This window comes from Bufo bufo, chromosome 4, assembly GCF_905171765.1.
Source record: "Bufo bufo chromosome 4, aBufBuf1.1, whole genome shotgun sequence".
Taxonomy (NCBI): domain Eukaryota; kingdom Metazoa; phylum Chordata; class Amphibia; order Anura; family Bufonidae; genus Bufo; species Bufo bufo.
In genome coordinates this window covers 497,144,931-497,168,353 of record NC_053392.1, presented here as the reverse complement: position 1 = coordinate 497,168,353, position 23,423 = coordinate 497,144,931, and the positions used below count along the sequence as shown (strand labels likewise).

The following is a 23,423-nucleotide window of genomic DNA, read 5'->3' as shown; positions in this document are numbered from 1 at the left end:
GAGGACGGAGTGCTCGCACGAGTGCAACAACCCCTTCAAACAGCGGAACGGCCAGAGGATAGCTCATCAATGTTATATCACTATATCTACAACATGTGCTGTCCGCATCCTTCTGTCCGTTCTGCTCCCCAAAAGAACATGTCCGTTTTGCAGACAAGAATAGACATTTCTTACAAAGGAAATGCGGAACACACACGGCCAGTATCCGTTTTTTTGCGAATCTGCAATTTGCGGACTGCAGAACAGTTGCGATTGTGCGAAATACAGGCGTGCTTTTTGCATTTATTCTAGCTGACAACAACAGGGCAACATTTGCTATCACTACATTGGTAGCACCCTAAGCAGCAGTTTACGTTTCCTCGTGATCTTGCATATTTATTGGCTGAAATACTGTCATTTTTATTGTTATACAGCACTTCACGTGTTTTTATTTTTTATTTTAGGCGAGATAAGCTTTGGATATGCATGGAGTTTTGTGGTGGAGGGTCCCTACAAGATATCTACCATGGTAAGAAAGTGTTAACATATTATTGAGCTTGCTTATTATTGCTTACCTCATGGAAATGTCACTGCATTCATTCAGAGTTAAATGGAGTCTGTAGGCAGTTTTGACCCTGTTAAACTGCTGACTGCACTACTTAGGGGTCAGGTAGGGCAGTACAAATATATCTTTTGTGGAGCTTTTATCAACAGGAATAGTGTGAATATGAAGTTTTATTCTTCCAGGTTCTGCTCCTGCAAGTGTCCAGGAGGCGGGTCTGCATTGAGCTGCTTCACAGCTCCTCCCCTCTGCTCTGAGTGAAGCAGTGAAGCCACTTAATGCATAGAGCAGAGTGCATCTACCACTGAAGCATCACCTCATGGGAGCAGAATTTGGCAGAATTAAAAAAAATATATAAATAAATAAAAGTTCATATTCACACTACTCCTGATAAAAACTTGACACTAGGTATGTTTGTATTGCATTTCTCAGTCCCTCCCTAGTGTTGTCAGCAGTTTTTCATAGTCACAACTGCTGAAAAACTCCCTATAAGACTCCTTTACATAGTGCTATTATTGTATCCATTCATTAATTTCCAGACAATTACAACTTTAACTTCAGGACCCAGCTATTTTTCACCTTAAAGGGAACCTGTCACCAGGATTTTGGGTATAGAGCTGAGGACATTGGTTGCTAGATGGCCACTAGAACATCCGTAATACCCAGTCCCCATAGCTCTGTGTGCTTTTATTGTGTATAAAAACCGATTTGATACATATACAAATTAACCTGAGATGAGTCAGAGCTTGAAAATATGACTCTTCTCTGGTCACACAAGTAAGATATGACTCTGTTATGTTAATTTGCATATGTATCAAATCGTGTTTTTTTTTACAAAATAAAATCACACAGAGCTATGGGGACTGGGTATTGCGGATTTGCTAGCAGCCATCTAGCAACTCATGTCCTTAGCTCTATACCCAAAATCCCGGTGACAGGTTCCCTTTAGGGACCAGACGGATTTTTGCAAACCTGACATGTCACTTTATGTGGTAATAACTTTGGAACACTTTTACTTATCTAAGCCATTCTGAGATTTTCTCGTGACACGTTGTGCTTCATGATGGTGATAAATTTCAATCAATATTTTTCATTTAAAAAACAAACAAACAAATTTACAAAAAAAATTGGTAAAAATTTGCAACTTTCCAAATTTTTATTTCTTTGCTTTTAAAACAGAAAGTGATACCTCATATAATAGTTATTACTTTACATTTCCCATATGTCTACTTTGTTTGGATTATTTTGTGAGTGCCATTTTATTTTTTGGGGACGTTAGAAGGCTTTGTATGCAAATGTAAGTTTTCAAACAATTTCCAAAACCCACTTTTTAAGGACCAGTTTAGGTCGGAAGTCACTTTGTGAGGCTTACATAATAGAAGCGACCCAAAAATGACCCCATTTTAGAAACTACACCCCTCAAGGTATTCAAAACTGATTTTACAAACGTTGTTAACCCTTTAGGTGTTCCAATTTATTTATTTTTTTATGTAGATGACATTTTAGAATTTTACTTTTTTGGCAGATTTGTCCAGTAACAAAGCAAGGGTTAACAGCCAAACAAAACTTAATATTTATTACCCTGATTCTGTAGAGTACAGAAACACCCCATTTATGAATGTAAAACGGGCACACGGCAGGGAGCAGAAGGAAAGGAACGCCATATGGTTTTTGGAGGGCAGATTTCACTGGAATAATTTTAAGTTGCCATGTCACATTTGAAGACCCCCTGATGCACCCCTAGAGTAGAAACTCCCCCAAAAAAAGACCCCATTTTGGAAACTACAGGATAAGGTGGCAGTTTTGTTGGTATTATTTTATGGTACATATGATTTTTGGTTGCTCTATATTACACTTTTTGTGAGGCAAGGTAACAAAAAATAGCTGTTTTGGCACAGTTTTTATTTTTTGTTATTTACAATGTTCATCTGACAGGTTAGATCATGTGGTATTTTTATAGAGCAGGTTGTTACGGATGCGACAATACCAAATATGACTACTTTTTCTGTTCTTTGTTTCAGTTTTACATAATAAAGCATTTTTGGAAAAAATATATTTTTTTTGTGTCTCCATATTCTGAAAGTTTTTTTTGGGGCGACTGTCTTATGAAGGGGCTAATTTTTTTCGGTATAAGATGATGGTTTTATTTGTACTATTTTAGGGTGCATATGACTTTCTGATCGCTTGGTATTATACTTTTTGTGATGTACGGTGACAAAAAATGGCTTTTTTGACACACTTTTTTTTTATTTTTACGGTGTTCACCTGAGGAGGTCATGTGATATTTTTATACAGCAGGTTCTTACGGACGCGGCGATACCTAATATTTATACTTTTTTTTTTATCTATTTAAGTTTTACACAATAATATCATTTTTTAAACAAAAAATAATAATCATGTTTTAGTGTCTCCATAGTCTGAGTGCCATATTTTTTTTCTTTTTTTAGGTCATTGTCTTAGGTAGGGGCTCATTTTTTGCAGGATCAGGTGACTGTTAGATTGGTACTATTTTGGGGGGCATACGCCTTTTTGATCGCTTGGTGTTGCACTTTTAGTGATGTAAGGCGACAAAAAAAAGTTTTTTTTTTAGCACAGTTTTTATTTAATTTTTTGGACAGTGTTCACCTGAGGGATTAGGTCATGTGATTTTTTTGTAGAGCCGGTCGATACGGACGCGACAATAACTAATATGTCTACTTTTTCTTTTTTTCCCTATTTTTTACAAACATTTTTTTACTTTATTTTGGGAAAAGGACGCTTTTTATTATTTTATTTTTTTACTTGAAAACTTTAATTTTTTTTTGTAAAACTTTATTTTTTTAAGTACTTTTTTTCACTTTATTTATTGTCCCACTCTGGGACTTCAACGTTTGGGGGTCTGACCCCCTTTACAATGCATTACAATACTTCTGTATTGTGATGCATTGGCTGTAAGTGTATTACCAGTGTAATACAGGGGGCTGGATCTCACAGGCCTAAGGAAGGCATCGGGCTGCCATCCAAGCCATCGGGTCCCCGTCACACCAGCGTGGGGACCCAATGGCAAGTCCTTCCCTGCACGGACATCGCGCGTGCCGCAGTCAGTGCTGACCGCGGCACATCAAGGGTTAATGCGCCAACATAAGTGTTTTCACCGATGCCGGCCCATACAGCAGGGGTCCGGCTATCAGTCACTGCTGGACCCCTGCCGCTGATCGAGCGCAGCTCCTGCACCGCCCGATCAGCCCGCCGTGCGTGTACGGCGGAATGTGGTCTGGCACTGCTTTCCCCGCCGTACTTGTACAACAAAATGTGTTAAGGGGATAATTATCCAGAAACTGCACAAAATCTGATATTGGGGTGTTTTTAATTATCAGAGCAACTTTTTATAGTAGATCTAGTTCCATAAAATACCAAAGGCAATTGTACATTTTAAAGGGGTACTCCGGTTTACAAACCCATTTTCATTTATAGCACTCGATTAGAGAATTTTGCTTTAATTTGGGGGATTCTTATACCCTCACCAGAGGGCAAAGGACCGTCTCTTGCTCTGGAGGTCCTGTCCCGTGGTGCATGACACAGACCGTTCAAAGTGCTTCTATTCTTCTGCAGTGGCGCTGCAGGTTTCACACCTCAGATAACTGCTGATCACTGGGGGTCCCAGCAGAGAGGACACTTTGCTATCAACCTATTGTCAAAAGACCCATCCTAACAAGTAGGGATAGTTCAAAATGGAGAACCCCTTTAAAGAGGACCTGTAAACTCTCCTGACGTGTCTGATTCAGCAACTGCTTGCATCCCCCTTCCAATCAGTGCTGTCGGTGTGGGGACACATCCCCAACTGGTTACACCCATCTGGGCCTTTTTTGCAAACTGGTAGCAGCTTATTTAAAAATTAATAAAGGAGTGACACAAAATAGAGTTATAAGAATAGATGCCCCTGAATTGTTATTACATTGGGGAATGAAGGAGTTACTAAAGCAGACGTGTCAGGAGAGGGGAGAGGTCCTCTTTAAGATTACATTGCTTTTGTATATCACCAGCGTTCATGTCAAAACGCATGTTTCCTATGAATGTATTGTAACATATAACATGCTATTAGAAAATCAAATTTCCTTACGTGTATACACCACACAAATAAGAAATCCTAGGTTTCATGCCTGTTACCACAGTCTCCCGCAGTCCGGGGTCTTTCACTATATTACCAGTAATTTACTTTTCTGGGGAACATTGCACTAAACCATTTGTGTGGGGTTTGCACATTGCTATTTAGCAACTACGTCTGCAATGTAGCTTACAAAATTAATGGAAGGTAAATTTTTTAATTTTTCTCTTCCCCCACAGTGGCCGGGCCGCTCTCGGAACAACAGATTGCGTATGTTTCCCGGGAAACGCTGCAGGTAACCGATCTGTCAGATGTGTGATGGGTTATGTGAGTCACCAGTAACCTTGGAGGTCTCGCTATCCTAAGAATCCAATCCCGCAAGTACACAGTGTTTAACAGCAATGTTCTGAAGGCAAATTGCATCCTGTCATTGTGCGAGGAGGCTGCGCAACCTTCCGTAGCATCCCACGGCTAACCTCTTGTACTCTATCGATTTACTTTTAGAATGGTTACCAAGGACACGGCGAAAGCTGTACCAGGTCTTAGCACTTAAAATCCGGATGACAGACTATTGCTGCATACACTTTAAATATTTCCTTTCATCTAGTAAGCTGAACATGTCGCAGCCTGAAATGTGGCGCATTACTTAAAGCGTTTAATACTGATGACTTATCTTTAGGATAGGCACCGACCACGGCCGTGACCACCCTGCGGTTTACCAATCACAGCGTGATACATTGCATAGCGGTTGTGCTCGGTATTGCAGCTCAGGTCTCTTCAAACAGCCGATTGGTGTGGGTGCTGGGAGGTTCCCCCCCCTCCCTCGCTGATCACATATGGCTGGGTTCACATCACGTCTTTTCTCATCCATTTAACGTATACAAAAAAAACATATACGTCAGACTGATGCCATACAGTGGCATTCGTTCACCATAGAGTTCCAATGTAAAAAAAAAAAAAAGGATAGATACTTTTTTTTACCATTGTAAAAAAAAAAATATATATATCCTTTTTTTTACTGGACTGTGCTGCGTTTTTGTATCTTTTTTTGGAATGTATATGTCAAACGGTGGCAGTAAACATGATGTGGATCCACCCTAATAATTTCCTATACTGAGGATAGGTCATCAGTATTAAACACTTGGACAACCCCTTTAAAGATTGTGAGTGTGCAGTAAGCGAGCATCACCTCTATAAAATGTATGGAGCTGTCAGCTAGCGACTCCATACATTGTATTACTTCCCGTGGCCAAAAGCTCCTGCTACCGTAGCAGCTGATCAGTGGGGGTGAAAGGTTTCGGACCTCCACCAAACCGATATGGATGACTGATCCTAAGGATAGGAGTCCTGGAAAACCCCTTTAAACCGTAGCATTATGGCTTAATCTGGGTACATGAGAATGTCAGATGCTAGTGTCCATTCTGAAGTGTACCTCGCACGGGTGTGATATGATGACATACACCTACCTGCTGTATGAGATACGGCAAACATGTTCTGGTAGTTAACTGTATGAGGAAATGTCCTACATCAATATCATTATAGTAGGTTTACTTGCTCAAAATGATCCAGTGACTGATCTACCTAAGGATTTCAAGATCCAGTCACTCTTATTATAGTGTGTGTAAATGGTGACTTGAATAAAGTACACCTTATGGGGAATAGAATAACTTTGTTAGGACAGGAATAATTAGGAGCATTTCTTGGGTCTCAGAAGATCCGAGGCCCAAGCCTTACCGGCTTCTTCAGCTCAGGTCCTGCACACTGGCTGCAGGTCTATGGCTTGTTTATTTCCTGTCCTCCATGGGCAAGATCATCTGTTCCACTGCAGCCAGTGACTGGATTCAGCACTAACGTGTCCACAAGAGACCAGTTACTGGCTGCAGCAGAGCAGATGATCACATCCGTGTTGGGATAAATTAAACAAGCGATGGACAGGAGGATGGAGATGTGAGTGGAGAGTAGATAATAAGTATGATTATTTCTATAGCAGAGGCAGGCTGCAAGTACCTGTGAACAGTTACTTATTCCCAGACGACCCCTTTAATGCTGTCTTCCTGTTCTGTCTAGCAGTTCTGAGATGACTGCAGACATGCCCAGTGGTAAAATTCCTCCTATGGTCTTTAGAGGAGGTACTTACTACTGAGCATGTGCGGCACAGTTTCAGGCACTGTAACTAAGGGCCTTGGAGCAGCATGAAGATACCTAGCATAAGTGACAGGTGAGAACACATAAGAGCTGAGAACTGATTATCTATCACCACTGAAACACCCTGCTTATCACTGTTCATAGCATAAGGACAGAAGAGGTGAGAACTGATTGTCACCACTAGAACACCCTGCTGATTACTGTTCATAGTATAAGGACAGGAGAGGTGAGAACTGATTATCTATCACCACTGAAACACCCTGCTTATCCCTGTTCATAGCATAAGGACAGAAGAGGTGAGAACTGATTGTCACCACTAGAACACCCTGCTGATTACTGTTCATAGTATAAGGACAGGAGAGGTGAGAACTGATTGTCTATCACCACTAGAACACCCTACCGATCTCTGATTTTGATAAATAGGGGCCTTAGATTGATAAAACATATTTATAAATATATTTATTAACATTTCTAAACTTAGGGGCCTAGTGGCCTCTGTCCTATGAGAGAGAATGGCGTATTTTTGGAAGTCCTATTGAAATTAATGGGAAATACACTGCGCCAACCTCCATTCCCTTCTATGAGGCTTACAGAAATAGCCGAGCCAATTCTCTGCTATTTTCGACACTCCTATAGAAATGAATGGAGGGCGGTCACACTTGCGCAGTGCGCCCTCTATCACTTTTAAGGCTCTGTTCTGAGGATAGGTAACTGGGACCCGCACCTATCAGACATTGGGGGCATATCCTCGCGATATGCCCCCAAGAGTCAAGATGAGACAACCCCTTTAAGGAGCTTAGACACATTTGAGGAAAGTCGGTTGAACCTTAGCAGGACCATACGACTATCTGATGTTTACGGGTGTGTGTGGACACCTACCTGAGCTTGCAGGTATAAGAGGGAGTCAGGATGTATAGCTATGTGACTTGTATGCACAGCTTTTGTCAGTAGTAACGATTTCAGAATTGGCCATATTACCTGTATACTGCAGAGTCATACAGTGTGCTGTCCTACCTGTGTCACAGTAGCATGCAGCTTCTTTAAGTCAGTTAGATGTTTTTTGATGCTTAGATTTAGAAAAAATACCCAGAAGATGCATTAAGCTGCCCGTGATATTAAATGGTCCCTTCTGTAGATGCAGCATGATGATTGCATGCATGTTAGAAGCGGCTTCAGATATGACGCTTATTGCATCTCGTTCCATGACATTTGCCGTAATGGGGCTCAAGTGCTTTCATTACGGTATACTATTGAGATATCCATGACATTGATGGGTCTATGTTCAAATATGTGTAGTTTGCCCAGAATCATGGCTTTACCCCTGTGAGGTTAATGGATAGCACCTATTGCCGCCGCTGACTAAGGCCAGGGGCTCAGGTTCTACAGTATGCGCCTATGTCATCACCATAGTCCTATCATATACAGGTGAAACTCGAAAAATTAGAACATCGTGTTAAAGTCCATTTATTTCAGTCATGCAAATTAAAAAGAATTGCATTAATGCAGCTTAAAATTAGAATTTTGGGAAAAGGTTCAATATTCTAGGCTCAATATTAATCCATACCCGCTGAGCAAAGGGTTTCATAAGCTGTAAGCCATAATCATCCAAATTATAACAAAGGCTTGAAATATATCACTTGGCATGTAATGAGTCGATCTCATATATTAGTTTCACCTTTTAAGTAGCATTACTGAAATAAATGAACTTTGCACGATATTCTAATTTTTCGAGTTTCTCCTGTATACTGCTTCATCCCTTGGAATACATGTTTTCAGGCCATGCTACACGTGTGTTTCTCATGCGCTTGGTGCATGCAGCTGCATCCTGATCTTCATATCCGTGTCTCCATGTGCTTACCCTGGCAAGCTGTCACAGCATTCACCACAATGACAATGCAGCATCCTGGCCGCGGCGGCCTGCGCCGCACCCGCACATTGTGCTGGGATAACAATAGTGAGCCTGTAACACTTTCAGCTTCAGAAATGTTTGCATATTGTCACATGATGAAAGGAGATAGGCTTATGCAAACAGTACAGTAAGCGTCATGGGTTGTAAACCACAGTGTAAGAGAGAGTTTCACATTACTATAAACCGCAAACACCAAGAAAATAAAAACAGCCCATCCGTATGTCCCAAAGTGTGCTCCCAGCACTTGTGAAGGGGTTCTCCGGGCTTATTGTCGTGCCGCCAATGCTGCGATCTCTCCTGCGCCCAGACTAGTTGTGGGGTCTTCTGGTCGTGTTCCTACCAGATGTGGTCCCACGTCTTACTGTCCATCTGCCAATGATGCCAGAGACGACGGCCTCAGCGGCACGACAGAAATGTGAATGACCCTATTGATTACAGTGTCTGTGTGCTGTCCATGTCTAGTCCCTGCAGACGCTCATGTTTATGCCTGCACCTTATGTCTTAATCAATACGTCTCAGCAGGTTCCTTGACCCATCACTGGTAGTTATACTTCCACCCATGTGCTCTGTGAATCAGAGCTGTCATTGCGATCATAAAATCCCAAATTCTAGGGTCTTTCCTGAGTTAACGGGAAGGAAGCAGACTGTTTTACAGCTCCTGGACAGGTTGGCATGCCCCCATTGCCCCTACTATTCAAGCTATGTTGGCAAACGCATGGTTTTAGGTACTGAAAAAACAGATAGTGAAAATTTACGTTTTTCACTCTAAGGCTGGGTTCAGACCTGAGCGTATTCGATATGCGCTGTTTACAGGCGTTTTTATCGGGCGTATTTTGGGGCGTTTTTGTATTTTGGAAACGTGCGTCGTACGCGCGTTCTTGCTATTGACCACAGAGGCGTACAATGAAAAACAGAGGTGTTACGCGCGACAATACGCCCCAAAGAAGCTCCTGTACTTCTTGGGGCGTAGGGCGTTTTACAGCGCGTTCGTACGCGCTGTAAAACGCTCAGGTGAGAACCATGCCCATAGGGAAACATTGGTTTTTGCCTGTTGAGCGTTTTACAGCGCGTAGGAACGTGCTGTAAAACGCTCAGGTGTGAACCCAGCCTAAGGCTACATGCACACGAATGTTGTTTGTTTCCGTGTCCATTCCGGTTTTTTTGCAGATAGGATGCGGACCCATTCATTTCAATGGGTCCGCAAAAAACGCGCATCAGTATGTCCGTTCCGTTGACCCGCTAAAAAAATAGTGTCCTATTTTTTTTCTTGTTTGCGGAAAAAGGATAGGCATTATTACAATGGATCCGCAAAAAAAAACACGGATGCCATACGGAACATCATTTGTCTTTCTTTTACGGACCGCAAAACACATACAGTCGTGTGCGTGTAGCCTAATTATTATCACAGCTAGGAGAAACGTTGTGGATGAATTAAAACTTCAATACTTTGTTAAACATACACTAAAAAATAGGGTAGAAAAAAATAAAAGTTAAAATTGTGTGAATCCCTCAATGAACACATACACACAAACACGTACTTGGTCACTAAACGACCGTAAGGCACAACCCCAACCCACCACTAAGGTATGGCTTCACGTGTCTGGTGGGAGGACATAAGTTGTATTCAATAGTGACCAGCGTTATGTAAAAGGAAAACGCTGTATGAAAGATGGTACCCTGTAGCTGATATATTTACTGCGAGATTTGCTGTAGCGTAATCTATTAACGGGATGCTGTCACGCTATAAGGAATGTAAATTTACCATCTCCATGTACAGCTAGACTATGCTCAGCTAAGGCTACTTTCGCACTGGCGTTTCTGGGTCCGTTTGTGATATCCGTTTCAGGGCTCTCACAAGCGGCCCAAAACGGATCAGTTTAGCCCCAATGCATTCTGAATGGATAAGGATCCGTTCAGAATGCATCAGTTTGCCTCCGTTCAGCCTCCATTCCACTCTGGAGGCGAACACCAAAACGCTGCTTGCAGCGTTTTGATGTCCGCCTGACGATGCGGAGCCAAACGGATCCGTCCTGACTTACAATGTAAGTCAATGGGGACGGATCCGTTTTCACTGACACCATATGGTGCAATTAAAAAAAAGGATCCGTTTGCATTATCATGAACAAAAAAATATATATATATTTTTTTTTTTATTCATGGTAATGCAAACGGATCCGTTCTGAACGGATACAAGCGTTTGCATTATAGGTACGGATCCGTCTGTGCAGATACCAGACGGATCCGCACCTAACGCAGGTGTGAAAGTAGCCTAAGGGGAAGGGACCTGGACGCCCTATGTGGGTAACCATTTATTAACACCCCCACTGATATATTGCTAGTCCCTATGTCACCCCTATGTACAACATTGGATAGTCTAGACTGACTTACTGAACGGCTATCTGCCCTCTCAAAGGAACATTAGGATGCGCTGTGTCTGTACTCTAAACCCCATCATAACCTCTACGTTTCGCCACAAATGGCTCATCAGGAGCTGGGTATAGTACAAGACAGACAAACACATAACGCCGTACACCTCGGGTGGTGAGGCGACGGCATCTGCGCTAGGGTGCCAACCAAGGCATACGGCGTTATGTGTTTGTCTGTCTTGTACTATATGCAGATCCTGATGAACACTTTGTGGCGAAACGTAGAGGTTACCATTGAAATGAATAGGTCCACATCCTATCCACAAAAAAACGGAACGGACACGGAAACCAACAACGTTCGTGTGCATGTAGCCTAAGCCTGAGGATCACTATTGTTTCAGCGAATTAAAAAAATAAAATTGTGCACCTTTACAAACTGGTGTAATTATCTGCAGTGGAGACTTGTGTCTCCATGGTAACAGACTTCAAACAAATCCTTTGTAGTCTGATCTTGCTGTAATTTTGCCTTCAGTCTGTCCCCCACTTATTGATTACCTACCAAAACCTTGTTCAGAAAAACAGAGGCAGGTGTCGGTGTGACTGCAGGATTAGGCCCCATTCACACAACCATATTTTTGGTCTGCATCCAATGCGCATTTGTTTTGGATCACGCACAGACACATTCATTTCCATGGGTCGGCAAAAAAAAAAAAAAAAAACGTGTGCCGTCCGCATCCATATGTATATTCCGCAGTCTTGCAAAAAAGATAGAATGTGTCTTATTCTTGTCAGTTTTGCGGACAAGAACAGGAATTGTTACAGTGGATCCGCAAAAAAAATAAAATAAAATGGTGCAACATGGACATCACACGGACGCCATCCGTATATTTTGTGGAGCCGTGTTTTGCGGACTGCAAAATACATACGGTCGTGTGAATGCACCCTTAGGCCCCTTTCACACGAGCGAGTTTTCTGCACGGGTGCAATGCGTGGCGTGAACGTGACCCGCACTAAATCCTGACCCATTCATTTCAATGGGTCTGTGTACATGAGCGTTTTTTTTTTTCCAAGCATCAGTTCTGCGTTGCGTGAAAAATGCAGCATGTTCTATATTCTGCGTTTTTCACGCAGCCCTGGCCTCTTCGGTGAAAAACGCATTGCACCCAGAAGCAAGTGCGGATGCGATGCGTTTTTCACTGATGGTTGCTAGGAGATGTTGTTTGTAAACCTTCAGTTTTTTTTATCACGCACGTGAAAACGAATCAAAATGCAATGCATTCGCGCGTAAAAAACTGAACGCAATTGCTTGCAAAATAGTGTGAGTTTCACTGAACGCACCCTGAACGCATCCAGACCTAATCCATCACGCTTGTGTGAAAGGGGCCTTAGACTACACAGGGATTTTGTTTTTGTAATGGACACACATACAGTAGGTCTCTGTATGAGCTGTACACAAGTGACAGAAGATTTTAAATAAATTAAAAAAAAAGTATGTGCACCATATGGATCCATTATGTGTAATAGGTGGGTTTTCCATCAAATAAAAACTACTACTGTTTTCATACACAAAAAAGTTTATCCGCGCACCCGCTGCTAGCAAGAGACGTGCACGGAGCTCCCGGACCAGGAAACTTGCAAAAAGAAAAATCCTCCAGCACAGTCGTCCGCAGTTAAAAGTTTTTATCGGTATACATTAAAAGTGTCTTCATAGACGTTCACACAGTGTGCAGTCTGACATTCAGCATAAACCATTCCTGTCTTCCAAATAAGAGGACTGTTTTCTGTAGTCTAACTTGTTTATTGGCAAAACAGAAGTATTTGAGATTGGTAAAACTATAAGAATACAAAAACTTGTATAAGTATAAGGCATAATATGTATCAGCAGAAAGCATAGAACAGCATGTATTATAACATTACATTAACACTGGGCAAATGTCCAAAATGGCTGCCTATACATAGGAATGCATATCTAGCATCTAACAGTTACAACCTCTTTCCCTAAGTAAAACTTATACCTAGCTAAACAGCACTGCATACATAATGTCCCTGAAACAAAGGTAGAAGTCTCACTAGATATGGTGGAGTTTAAGGATGGTGGAGTTTAAGAAGAAGATATGCAGGAGACACCTCTGCTAATGTCCTGTAACATGGAGACTGGGCTTCTCTTTCCCAGAATGCACTACACTCCCACAATACTTTGTACCTCCAAACAATACAATAATCTTTATTAACAGACAAACAAAGTGTAATATATTTTTTACCACCGCTAGATGGTGCTGTAACCTAACTAATAACTACAGAAATACAGGAATTGCAGCATAATGAATTACAAATTAAATAGACGTGATCTGAAATGATTCTGAACCTCTACTGGGGGCAGAACAACGAGCCATAACAGGTTGACGCGTTTTGACATCAAGACTTTAAGACTTTTGAGCCCCACTTTTGCAAAATCTAAGGGTACGGCTGCACGGTGACATTGGTCACAGCCAGGATTGCAGAGTAGAGGTGATCCCATAGAAATGAATGGGATCACCTCGACATTTGCAAGAAATCCAGCAGTATTGGGATCTATGGGATCACGGCTACTCTGCGACCAGTGTCACCGTACCCTTATGGTTTAGTAGTAGTACACAAGTGCTTTTTAATCTTGACACCTGGCCATTGTGGGCACTCTGCTAGCAGCCGAGCTGTGTTCAGCATTAGGGCGCCCTCACACGCTGTGTATTCTGCAACTGAAAATCAGTTCATTCATTTAAATGGACCTGAAAGCACATGAGGGGTCATTTATCAAACTGGTGTAAAGTATGGTTGCCCATAGCAACCAACCAGATTCCACTTTTCATTTGCCAAAGGAGCTGTGAATGAAAAGTGGAATCTGATTGGCTTCTGTGGGCAACTAAGCCAGTTCTACTTTCCACCAGTTTGATAAATCTCCCCCATGATTTTCTGCAAGCCCCATTCAGGTGAATGAAACAGATTTTCAATCGTGGAATTTTCTGCAGCAAAATCCTCAGCGTGTGATGGCGCTCTTACCCTGTTTACCGTCATCTGAAATATTGTTAGAAGGTTTTATGTAGTAGGATTTTTTTTTCTTTTAGCCACAATACTTTTTGGTCTATTCATTCACTATACTTTTGTGTTTTTTTCCCCTAGGGGTTATATTATCTGCATAATAAAGGAAAAATGCACAGGGATATAAAGGTAAGAAATATAAGAAAACATTTTATTTGCATTTTTAGTGTCCGCCTGGCGACGCGGAGCCAAACGGATCCGTCCTGACTTACAATGTAAGTCAATGGGGGCGGATCCGTTTTCACTGACACAATATGGTGCAATTGAAAACGGATCCGTCCCCTATTGACTTTCAATGCAAGCCAGGACGGATCCGTTTTGACTTTGTTCTTCATAATGCAAAAAACGGATCCGTTCTGAACGGATACAATCGTTTGCATTATAGGTGTGGATCCGTCTGTGCAGATACCAGACAGAACCTCACCTAACGCAGGTGTGAAAGTAGCCTCAGGTGTATAGCCAGATTCAGTTGTGCAGACCTTTTAGACTCATTCATTCCTAATTAACATTTCCTTAGTAAGGCCTAGTTCACACGAACGTATGGCTTTTTCTGTGTTTTGCGGTCCGTTTTTCACGGATCTGTTGTTCCGTTTTTTTTGCGGAACCATTGAAATGAATGGTTCCGTATACGGACCACAAAAAAACGGCCCGTACACTCGCAAAAAAAAACGTTCGTGTGAACTAGGCCTAAGATGTATTGAATTGTCATTATCTGTATGAAATTAATGAATTAATTAATCTGTATGAAATGAAATCATGGGATAACCCCTTTAAATGAGGCAGAGAGATGTTTGAGAATACAAGGTTTGCGGATGGCTAAGTAGCGAGCTAGTAAAATCCCCTTTCTCTTCTGCCATCACAGTAATGATGCCAAATACGGGCTCTTAATGCCTCGACGTGAAGCAGTAACATGATTCATGCACTGCGCAGGCTCTGGTAAACCGCGGCAGCATGTCTGATCCCTTTTTCATTTGACAGGTTTTTAATCTTTGTTACTTTTCCAAATAATTATTTGCTTTTCATGAGGCAAAAGTAAATGTTGTGTTCTTGGACAAAGTGTAATTACTGCAGATGCTTGCAGAGCCGCGCTGCCAGTCAGTCTGACATTTTCATACGTAATGTTTTCTCCACCACATTTTTGCTTGTACAGGGGATGATGACAGTGTAATGAAGCAGAATGAATGAAAAAGAAGGATTTGGGTTTTGAGATTGGATTAGAAGTGAAAGAATAAGGGCAAGAATCTTGTAAGCATTCGCGTGTAGCTATATGATTAATAGGTGTGAACAGACACGTTATAATGTCAGTGTAATCAGACTCATTTACCCTGAAGTAAGATGGATCCATGCTCTTCTGTGTGTTCTGAAACCCTCTTTTAGCATTGGCATATTCTCTTAAGTTGACTATTTCTGTAATCGCCATTTTCTTTCTTTTTAGGGAGCAAACATTCTGCTGACAGATAATGGTCACGTGAAGCTAGGTAAGTGACGTGTACTGTCATTTCTTGTCTTATACACAAACATGGGCAAACCCACTGATCTAATGTTCCTGGGAGTGTCCTGACTTTCTTCATGCCAATCCTTTCTTATCAAGTATGATAAGCTGCTGCCAAGGGCGTCTAGCTGGAGCCCGTATACATTTAATGGTTGTCAACAGTATACAGGTGAAACTCGAAAAATTAGAATATCGTGCAAAGTTAATTTATTTCAGTAATACAACTTAAAAGGTGAAACTGACATATGAGATAGACTCATTACTTGCAAAGCGAGATATTTCAAGCCTTATTTGTTATAATTTAGATGATTATGGCTTACATCTTATGAAACCCCAAAGTCACAATTTTGAGGTACCCTTTGCTCAGGGGCTATGGGGTATTAATTAGCTGACTAGAGTGGGACACTTTAAGCCTAGAATATTGAACCTTTTCACAGTATTCAAATTTTAAGTTCCATAAGGCTCCTTTCACATCACCGTTTGCAGGACTTTCTTCTCCGCTCAAAAATCATATTCTGAGCGGACACCGAACTGACCCCATTATAGTCTATGGGGTCTTTAGGCTCTGTTACGCTCAGTTAGGTCTCAGTAATCTGCAGAATCCGTCCTTTCCGTTCTCCTGCTCCTCAACGGAGCCGGAGAATGGAAAGGAGAAACCATGATGTGAAAGGAGCCTGAATGCAACTCCTTTTAAGGTCCATTACTTAAATAAATGAACTTTTGCACGATATTCTAATTTTTCGAGTTTCACCTGTATATCCTCGACTTCATAAGCGTGTATATGTTACAATCCGGAGAGAAGAGGATGCCCTGCCAGACATCTCTTGCGGTGGATTATCTCCACCTTGTGTCCAATCCTTCTTTCGAAGACGACATCTCTTGGGGGAGAGTTGGGAGGTCCCCATACATTAGGTTGTTGGCCATTCCGGATGAAAATAGTGTGTATGGAGGCCTTAAAGTGGTTATCCATGATCAAATGTTGTTGTTTTTTAATTCCTCTTTATCTATTAATACTTATCTGCTTCCTGCCATCCCTGGCTGTCTTTACTGCAGCCAATGACTGGGGTCAAGGGTAAGAGCAAGTAAGTATGCTTCCCTTTACAGGCCCATCAGGGACATGTGGAATTGAAATAAGTGTTTGATCATGGACAACCCCTTTAAGGTGTATGGCTTCCTTTAGGGTTAAGTTTCTAAATTTGCAAACTGGTACATTGTGGGAATAATCAATGTTGAAGAGCAGTTGACTTGACTAAAGCTGTTTTTGTGGATGTACGACGCTCATCAGCGGAGCCTTGATTTTATGATGTGAAAGCAGAACACATCCCAATTTCATCTAGAACTTAATTTAATGAGGACTTCCTTCCATTCATTTTTATATCACATCAACAACTGTATGACCACAAGGAGCGTGAACAAAGTAAGATTTCCAACCTCCTGCAGTCATAATGGTAGAACAGGGTATTGGCGCCAAGCTCTTGCAGTCAAATTAAGTAATGTCATAGCCAGACCCTTATTTCTGATATTTGCGGACTCTGTACTGACAGGGAATGTCCCACAGGATTGGCGCATGGCAAATGTGGTGCCAATATTCAAAAAGGGTTCAAAAACAGAGCCTGGAAACTATAGGCCGGTAAGTTTAACATCTGTTGTGGGTAAACTGTTTGAAGGTTTTCTGAGAGATGCTATGTTAGAGCATCTTATGGGAAATAAGCAAATAACGCCATATCAGCATGGCTTCGTGAGGGATCGGTCATGTCAAACTAATTTAATCAGTTTCTATGAGGAGGTAAGTACTAGACTTGACAGCGGCGAATCAATGGATGTCGTGTATCTGGACTTCTCCAAAGCATTTGACACTGTACCTCATAAAAGGTTAGTATATAAAATGAGAATGCTCGGACTCGGAGAAAACGTCTGTAAGTGGGTAAGTAACTGGCTCAATGATAGAAAACAGAGGGTGGTTATTAACGGTACATACTCAGATTGGGTCACTGTCACTAGTGGAGTACCTCAGGGGTCAGTATTGGGCCCTATTCTCTTCAATATATTTATTAATGATCTTGTAGAAGGCTTGCATAGTAAAATATCAATTTTCGCAGATGACACTAAACTGTGTAAAGTAATTAACACTGAAGAGGACAGTATACTACTACAGAGGGATCTGGATAGATTGGAGGCTTGGGCAGATAAGTGGCAGATGAGGTTTAACACTGAGAAATGTAAAGTTATGCACATGGGAAGGAATAATGCAAGTCACCCGTACATACTAAATGGTAAAACACTCGGTAACACTGACATGGAAAAGGATCTAGGAATTTTAATAAACAGCAAACTAAGCTGCAAAAAACAGTGTCAGGCAGCGGCTGCCAAGGCCAATAAGATAATGGGTTGCATCAAGAGGGGCATAGATGCCCGTGATGAGAACATATTCCTACTACTTTACAAATCACTGGTCAGACCACACATGGAGTACTGTGTACAGTTCTGGGCTCCTGTAAACAAGGCAGACATAGCAGAGCTGGAGAGGGTCCAGAGGAGGGCAACTAAAGTAATAACTGGAATGGGGCAACTACAGTATCCTGAAAGATTATCAAAATTAGGGTTATTCACGTTAGAAAAAAGACGACTGAGGGGAGATCTAATTACTATGTATAAATATATCAGGGGGCAGTACAGAGATCTATCCCATCATCTATTTATCCCCAGGACTGTGACTGTGACGAGGGGACATCCTCTGCGTTTGGAGGAAAGAAGGTTTGTACACAAACATAGAAAAGGGTTCTTTACGGTAAGAGCAGTGAGACTATGGAACTCTCTGCCTGAGGAGGTGGTGATGGTGAGTACAATAAAGGAATTCAAGAGGGGCCTGGATGTATTTCTGGAGTGTAATAATATTACAGGCTATAGCTACTAGAGAGGGGTCGTTGATCCAGGGAGTTATTCTGATTGCCTGATTGGAGTCGGGAAGGAATTTTTTATTCCCCTAAAGTGAGGAAAATTGGCTTCTACCTCACAGGGTTTTTTTGCCTTCCTCTGGATCAACTTGTAGGATGACAGGCCGAACTGGATGGACAAATGTCTTTTTTCGGCCTTATGTACTATGTTACTATGTTACATGGTCAGAAACGAGAACTTAAGGGAAAAGAAAGGAATGCTGGGATTTGTAGTCCTTCAGCAATAAGCAGTTCGACTATCCTAACACAGATGGCTGCGTACAAAATAAATAAATAAAACTTTTCACAACTGTTAGGGCCTGTTAAGGCTACTTTTACATCTGCGTTTTCAATTCCGCTATTGAGATCCGTCATAGGGTCTCAATAGTGAAAGAAAACGCTTCAGTTTTGTCCTCATTCATTGTCAATGGGGACAAAACTGAACTAAACGGAATGTACCAAAATGCATTCCGTTCCGTTTGGTTGCGTACCTATCGCGATCAGAAATACGCTGCAAGCAGCGTTTTTCTGTCCACGATGTGGTGCGGAGCAAGACGGATTCGCCCTGACACACAATCTAAGTCAATAGGGGCGGATCCGTTTTCTCTGACACAATAGAAAACTGATCCGTCCCCCATTGACTTTCAATGGTGTTCATGACGGATCCGTCATGGCTATAGAAGACATAATACAAACGGATCCGTTCATGACTGATTCAGACGGTTCTATTATTGTAACGGAACGTTTTTGCAGATCCATGGCGGATCCGCAAAAAAACTCTAATGTGATAGGCAACGCTGCAGTTTGCAGATCAGCAGTATAAAGAAGTGACTGCGCCAAGAAAGGACATGTCCCTTCTTGCAGTGGTGTGCAGAAGCGGCTTGAAGCCGTGGCAGGTGTCCGCTCGCGGTTGAGCTCCAGTCAGCGGAGGTAAGCCAAGGGCTGGTTCGTGACATTCAAAGTGAACAACTGCAATGGTTTCTGGTGTGGAGGATTTTGTCAGCATCAGAATTCACAGAATTAGACGTGGGAGGAAAAAAGGCGTTTAAGATGTGTTTTGAACTTCTTCTTTTTTCTGTTACCAGCGACCTCCCTATCCAACTGTTCGCATAGACACATAGCTGTGGTACACCCGAGTAAAATGTTGTTTTTCTTTTGTCGAGGCCCTTTCCCGAGTTATGATTACTTTTTCCTAATATGCAAAGTAGGCATTTGGTGCAATAGGGCGAGCATGGTTGCTCTCATTGCACCCATACTCCATTCCTTTCTGTGGAAAGTCCTTTTCTCACTGCCTGAGAGGGAAGAACTGGCCACAGAAAGGAGCTGAGCTTCGGTGCAACAAGAGCAAAATGACATCCTCATTGCACCAAACGTCTAATTTGCATTTTAGGAAAAAGTATCCTGACTTTGGAATGGAGCCTCAGATCAACAAAAGTAAAACAACATTTTAATCCGGTGAACCTCCGCTCTATGGGCCAGATTTTTCATGACTGACAGCTCACTCCACTTTCACATATGGCTAAAGTCAGTTTTAGCCAAGTCAGATTTATGATCGGCCCTTTAAGACTGTAATAAATCTGGTTTGACGGTAGCAGTTTATCCGTCAGTAAGCAGCTTTACAAAAGTCGCACATCTTTACGAAAAAGTCGCACGTTTTTATGAAAAAGTTGCACGTTCTATTGAAAAGTCTCATAAGATAAGCATGGTCCTCGCTGGAGTGAAATTGCGACTTTTTTGCAACTTTTTAAATAGTCCCAATAGTAAATCTGTCTAGAGATTAATTTACATAAGAAAACACGCCCACAAATTTGTGCGCAGTTTTAGCGTTTGGGACTTTTTTGGGGACTTTTTCACTCCATTATTCTGACCTGAGCTAATGATAAATCTGGCCCTATGTCTATACAAATAGTTGATTAAGGTGGTCGCTGGTGACAGGCGCAATTTAAAGTGTACGAGCATGTCCATGTATGAGTATAACAGATGTGGTGTGAACAGAGCGTTAATGGCACATACACTACTCACAAAAAGTTAGGGATATCATATCATATTATATCATTTAAGTGGAAGCATGCAATGATGATTTCCTCATCTCAAACAATTTATTGAAACAAAAAACAACAGTGGTGGGTATACCCACAAAAATGTCAATGTCTCTATAACTTGTCACGTTCCCTTGAGCATCAATTACAGCTTGACAACAACGTCTAATGCTGTTCACAAGTCGACTTATTATCTGCTGAGGCATGGCATCCTGCTCTTCTTGATGGGCCGCCCTCAGATTTTTACAGTGGAGACAAAAGTCCTGTATGAACAACTTTTGTCTCCGCTTCAAAAATCTTCCTCCGAGCGGAAGCCTAACAGACCCCATTATTGTTTATGGGGCCTGTGGGCTCCGTCCGGCTCAGTTACAGTATGTGCCGAATCTGTCCTTTTCCGTTATTCTGCTCCTAACGGAGCAGGAGAACGGATAGGCTGAACGCTGATGTGAACTCAGCCTTAGAGAACAGCAAGTTGTGCAGAAAATACTGAAATATTGAACAGTTGGACATGTGCATTCAAAAGTTTAGAGAAGGTCACATTAAGTTCAACTGTAAAGGTAAGGCTACTTTCACACTAGCGTTCGGGGCTCCGCTTGTGAGTTCCGTTTGAAGGCTCTCACAAGCGGCCCCGAACGGATCCGTCCAGCCCTAATGCATTCTGAGTGGATGCGGATCCGCTCAGAATGCATCAGTCTGGCACCGTTTGTCCTCCGCTCAGCAGGCGGACCCCTGAACGCAGCTTGCAGCGTTCGGGTGTCCGCCTGGCCGTGCGGAGGCAAACGGATCCGTCCAGACTTACAATGTAAGTCAATGGGGACGGATCCGTTTGAAGTTGACACAATATGGCTCAATCTTCAAACGGATCCGTCCCCCATTGACTTTCAATGTAAAGTCAAAACTGATCCGTTTGCATTATCATGAACAAAAAAAAAAAATATATATATTTTTTTTTTTTTTTGTTCATGGTAATGCGAACGGATCTAAGCGTTTGCATTATAGGTGCGGATCCGTCTGTGCAGATACCAGACGGATCCGCACCTAACGCAGGTTTGAAAGTAGCCTAAGAGAGCATTTTAGGTTCATCCAGAAATTTCACCCACAAGCCAAATATCCCAACTTTTTGTGAGTAGCATATGTGCCATTTGTGCATCAGAAGTTGTTGTTTAATGTAATTTGTGGGACTTTCTTTATATATCTACACTTACTTTAGTTATCTAGAATGAATGGAGAAATATCTCTAGGAGAATAGTTATGCCAGATATGTGCCCCCTCATAGTAGCGATGCAAAGATATGTGCCCCCTTCACAGGAAGTTAAAAAATAAACAGTACATAGTCACCTAGTTCCTTCGATGATCTGCGCTTCCCAGCAGAAGCAGGATACTGGTACATATTGTGTTTTCTGTGTAGGAGGAGTCCACATGCAGATTCCTGGCCGGCACCCTCCTCCTACAGAGACCAGCAGCGCAATGTGCTGCTGCTGGGGAGCGCTGGCGGCTGAGCTGAATGGTGAAGTGGGAAGCGAAAAATATCTTCCCCATATGGCAAACAGTGAAACTGAAAAAAGTGTCAAAATGGCCGCTTGGTCGCTTCATTTTCTACAAAAGAAATTAAATAGAAAGTGATCAAAAAGTCATACACACCCCAGAATGATATGAATGAAAAGTACAGATCGCCCCGCAGAAAAATAAAAAAGTTATGGCACTGGGAAGGCAGGGAGCACAAAACGAAAACGCAAAAACAAAAAAAAAAACATTTGGGGTTAAAGGGATAATCAGGCAAAATATATTTGTCTTGCAGCAGGATCCTATTGATGTGAAAAAAATAAACCAATTTATACTCCCCTCCCTGATCTCCCGCTATTGTGATGAATGTCAACCCTGTTCTCCATGTACTGCTGACATCTTGGCACAACATGGCTGTGAATGCTGCTCAACCAATCAATGGCTGCAGCGATCGAGCGTCTCGCCCTAACCTGATGTGTCTAATAGCGCAGGTCCATAAATTATGACTATCCTCACATCTCTACTGCTGAGCAGAGGAAACCCCTATACAATATATAACCACATATATGTCATAAAGAAATCACTGTTATTGTGACTGAGATATCGGACACTAAGTGAAAGTCTACAGGACAGTGTTTCAATGTAAAAGAAAAGCGCTTCCTGATATTGGATGGGTTATTGCCATGGTTTGATAAATCCTTTAATCTGAGTCGCCAATACCCCTGCAAAATGATAGGGTTTAATAGATGCAAATCTTCCATGAGTCTTAAAACGATTATCCTCTTTATCTCCCACCTACCAGATTTAACTACTGGGCCAAACCGGGGTAATGGGAAAATAATCCTGGGGGTTAATAAAGAGACCACGCTGTGCCTTCACTGAATTGCACTGTACGTTTTACGGTCTTCCTAGTGTTCAGCAGGGGTCCGTCATGGAAACTTGGACTTCATTAAAGGATGACTCATATGGTGGCACAACCATCTACCCAGCTGCTTATTCAATAAGATGAGGCACAGGAGGCATAGTATCTTATGGTACAGTCAGTATCTGTCTGATGGCGGGGTTATGGCAGTGTGCTCACATCCTCATTTAGGTACACTGCAATAGCCCTGCGATCAGATATGAACTGACTGTATCATAAGATACTATGATGGTCATTTCAGGTCAGTGGAGCTGCAGCCGGTTCAGGTGATGTGGACGACCCGCTGCCCATGTTTTCCCGGGCCGATCACAGTCGTGTGCATGAGGCCTTAGGCCTCTTGCACACGAACATATTTTGTTTCCGTGTCCGTTTTTTTTTTTTTGCGGACCATATACGGAACCATTCATTTCAATG

At 42.0% G+C, this 23,423-nt stretch overlaps 1 protein-coding gene across 7 annotated transcripts in view; it reads left to right on the top strand.

Annotated features, from left to right (window-relative positions):
* MAP4K3 (mitogen-activated protein kinase kinase kinase kinase 3) overlaps nt 1–23,423 on the top strand; it is a 292,615-nt gene that overhangs the window by 149,634 nt on the left and 119,558 nt on the right. For all 7 annotated transcript variants that reach the window (XM_040429607.1, XM_040429605.1, XM_040429606.1 and 4 more), the window contains exons 4-7: nt 444–508; nt 4,865–4,920; nt 14,202–14,249; nt 15,556–15,598. In XM_040429607.1, the coding sequence (XP_040285541.1) occupies nt 444–508; nt 4,865–4,920; nt 14,202–14,249; nt 15,556–15,598 (212 nt within the window). The remainder of the gene's footprint in view (nt 1–443; nt 509–4,864; nt 4,921–14,201; nt 14,250–15,555; nt 15,599–23,423) is intronic.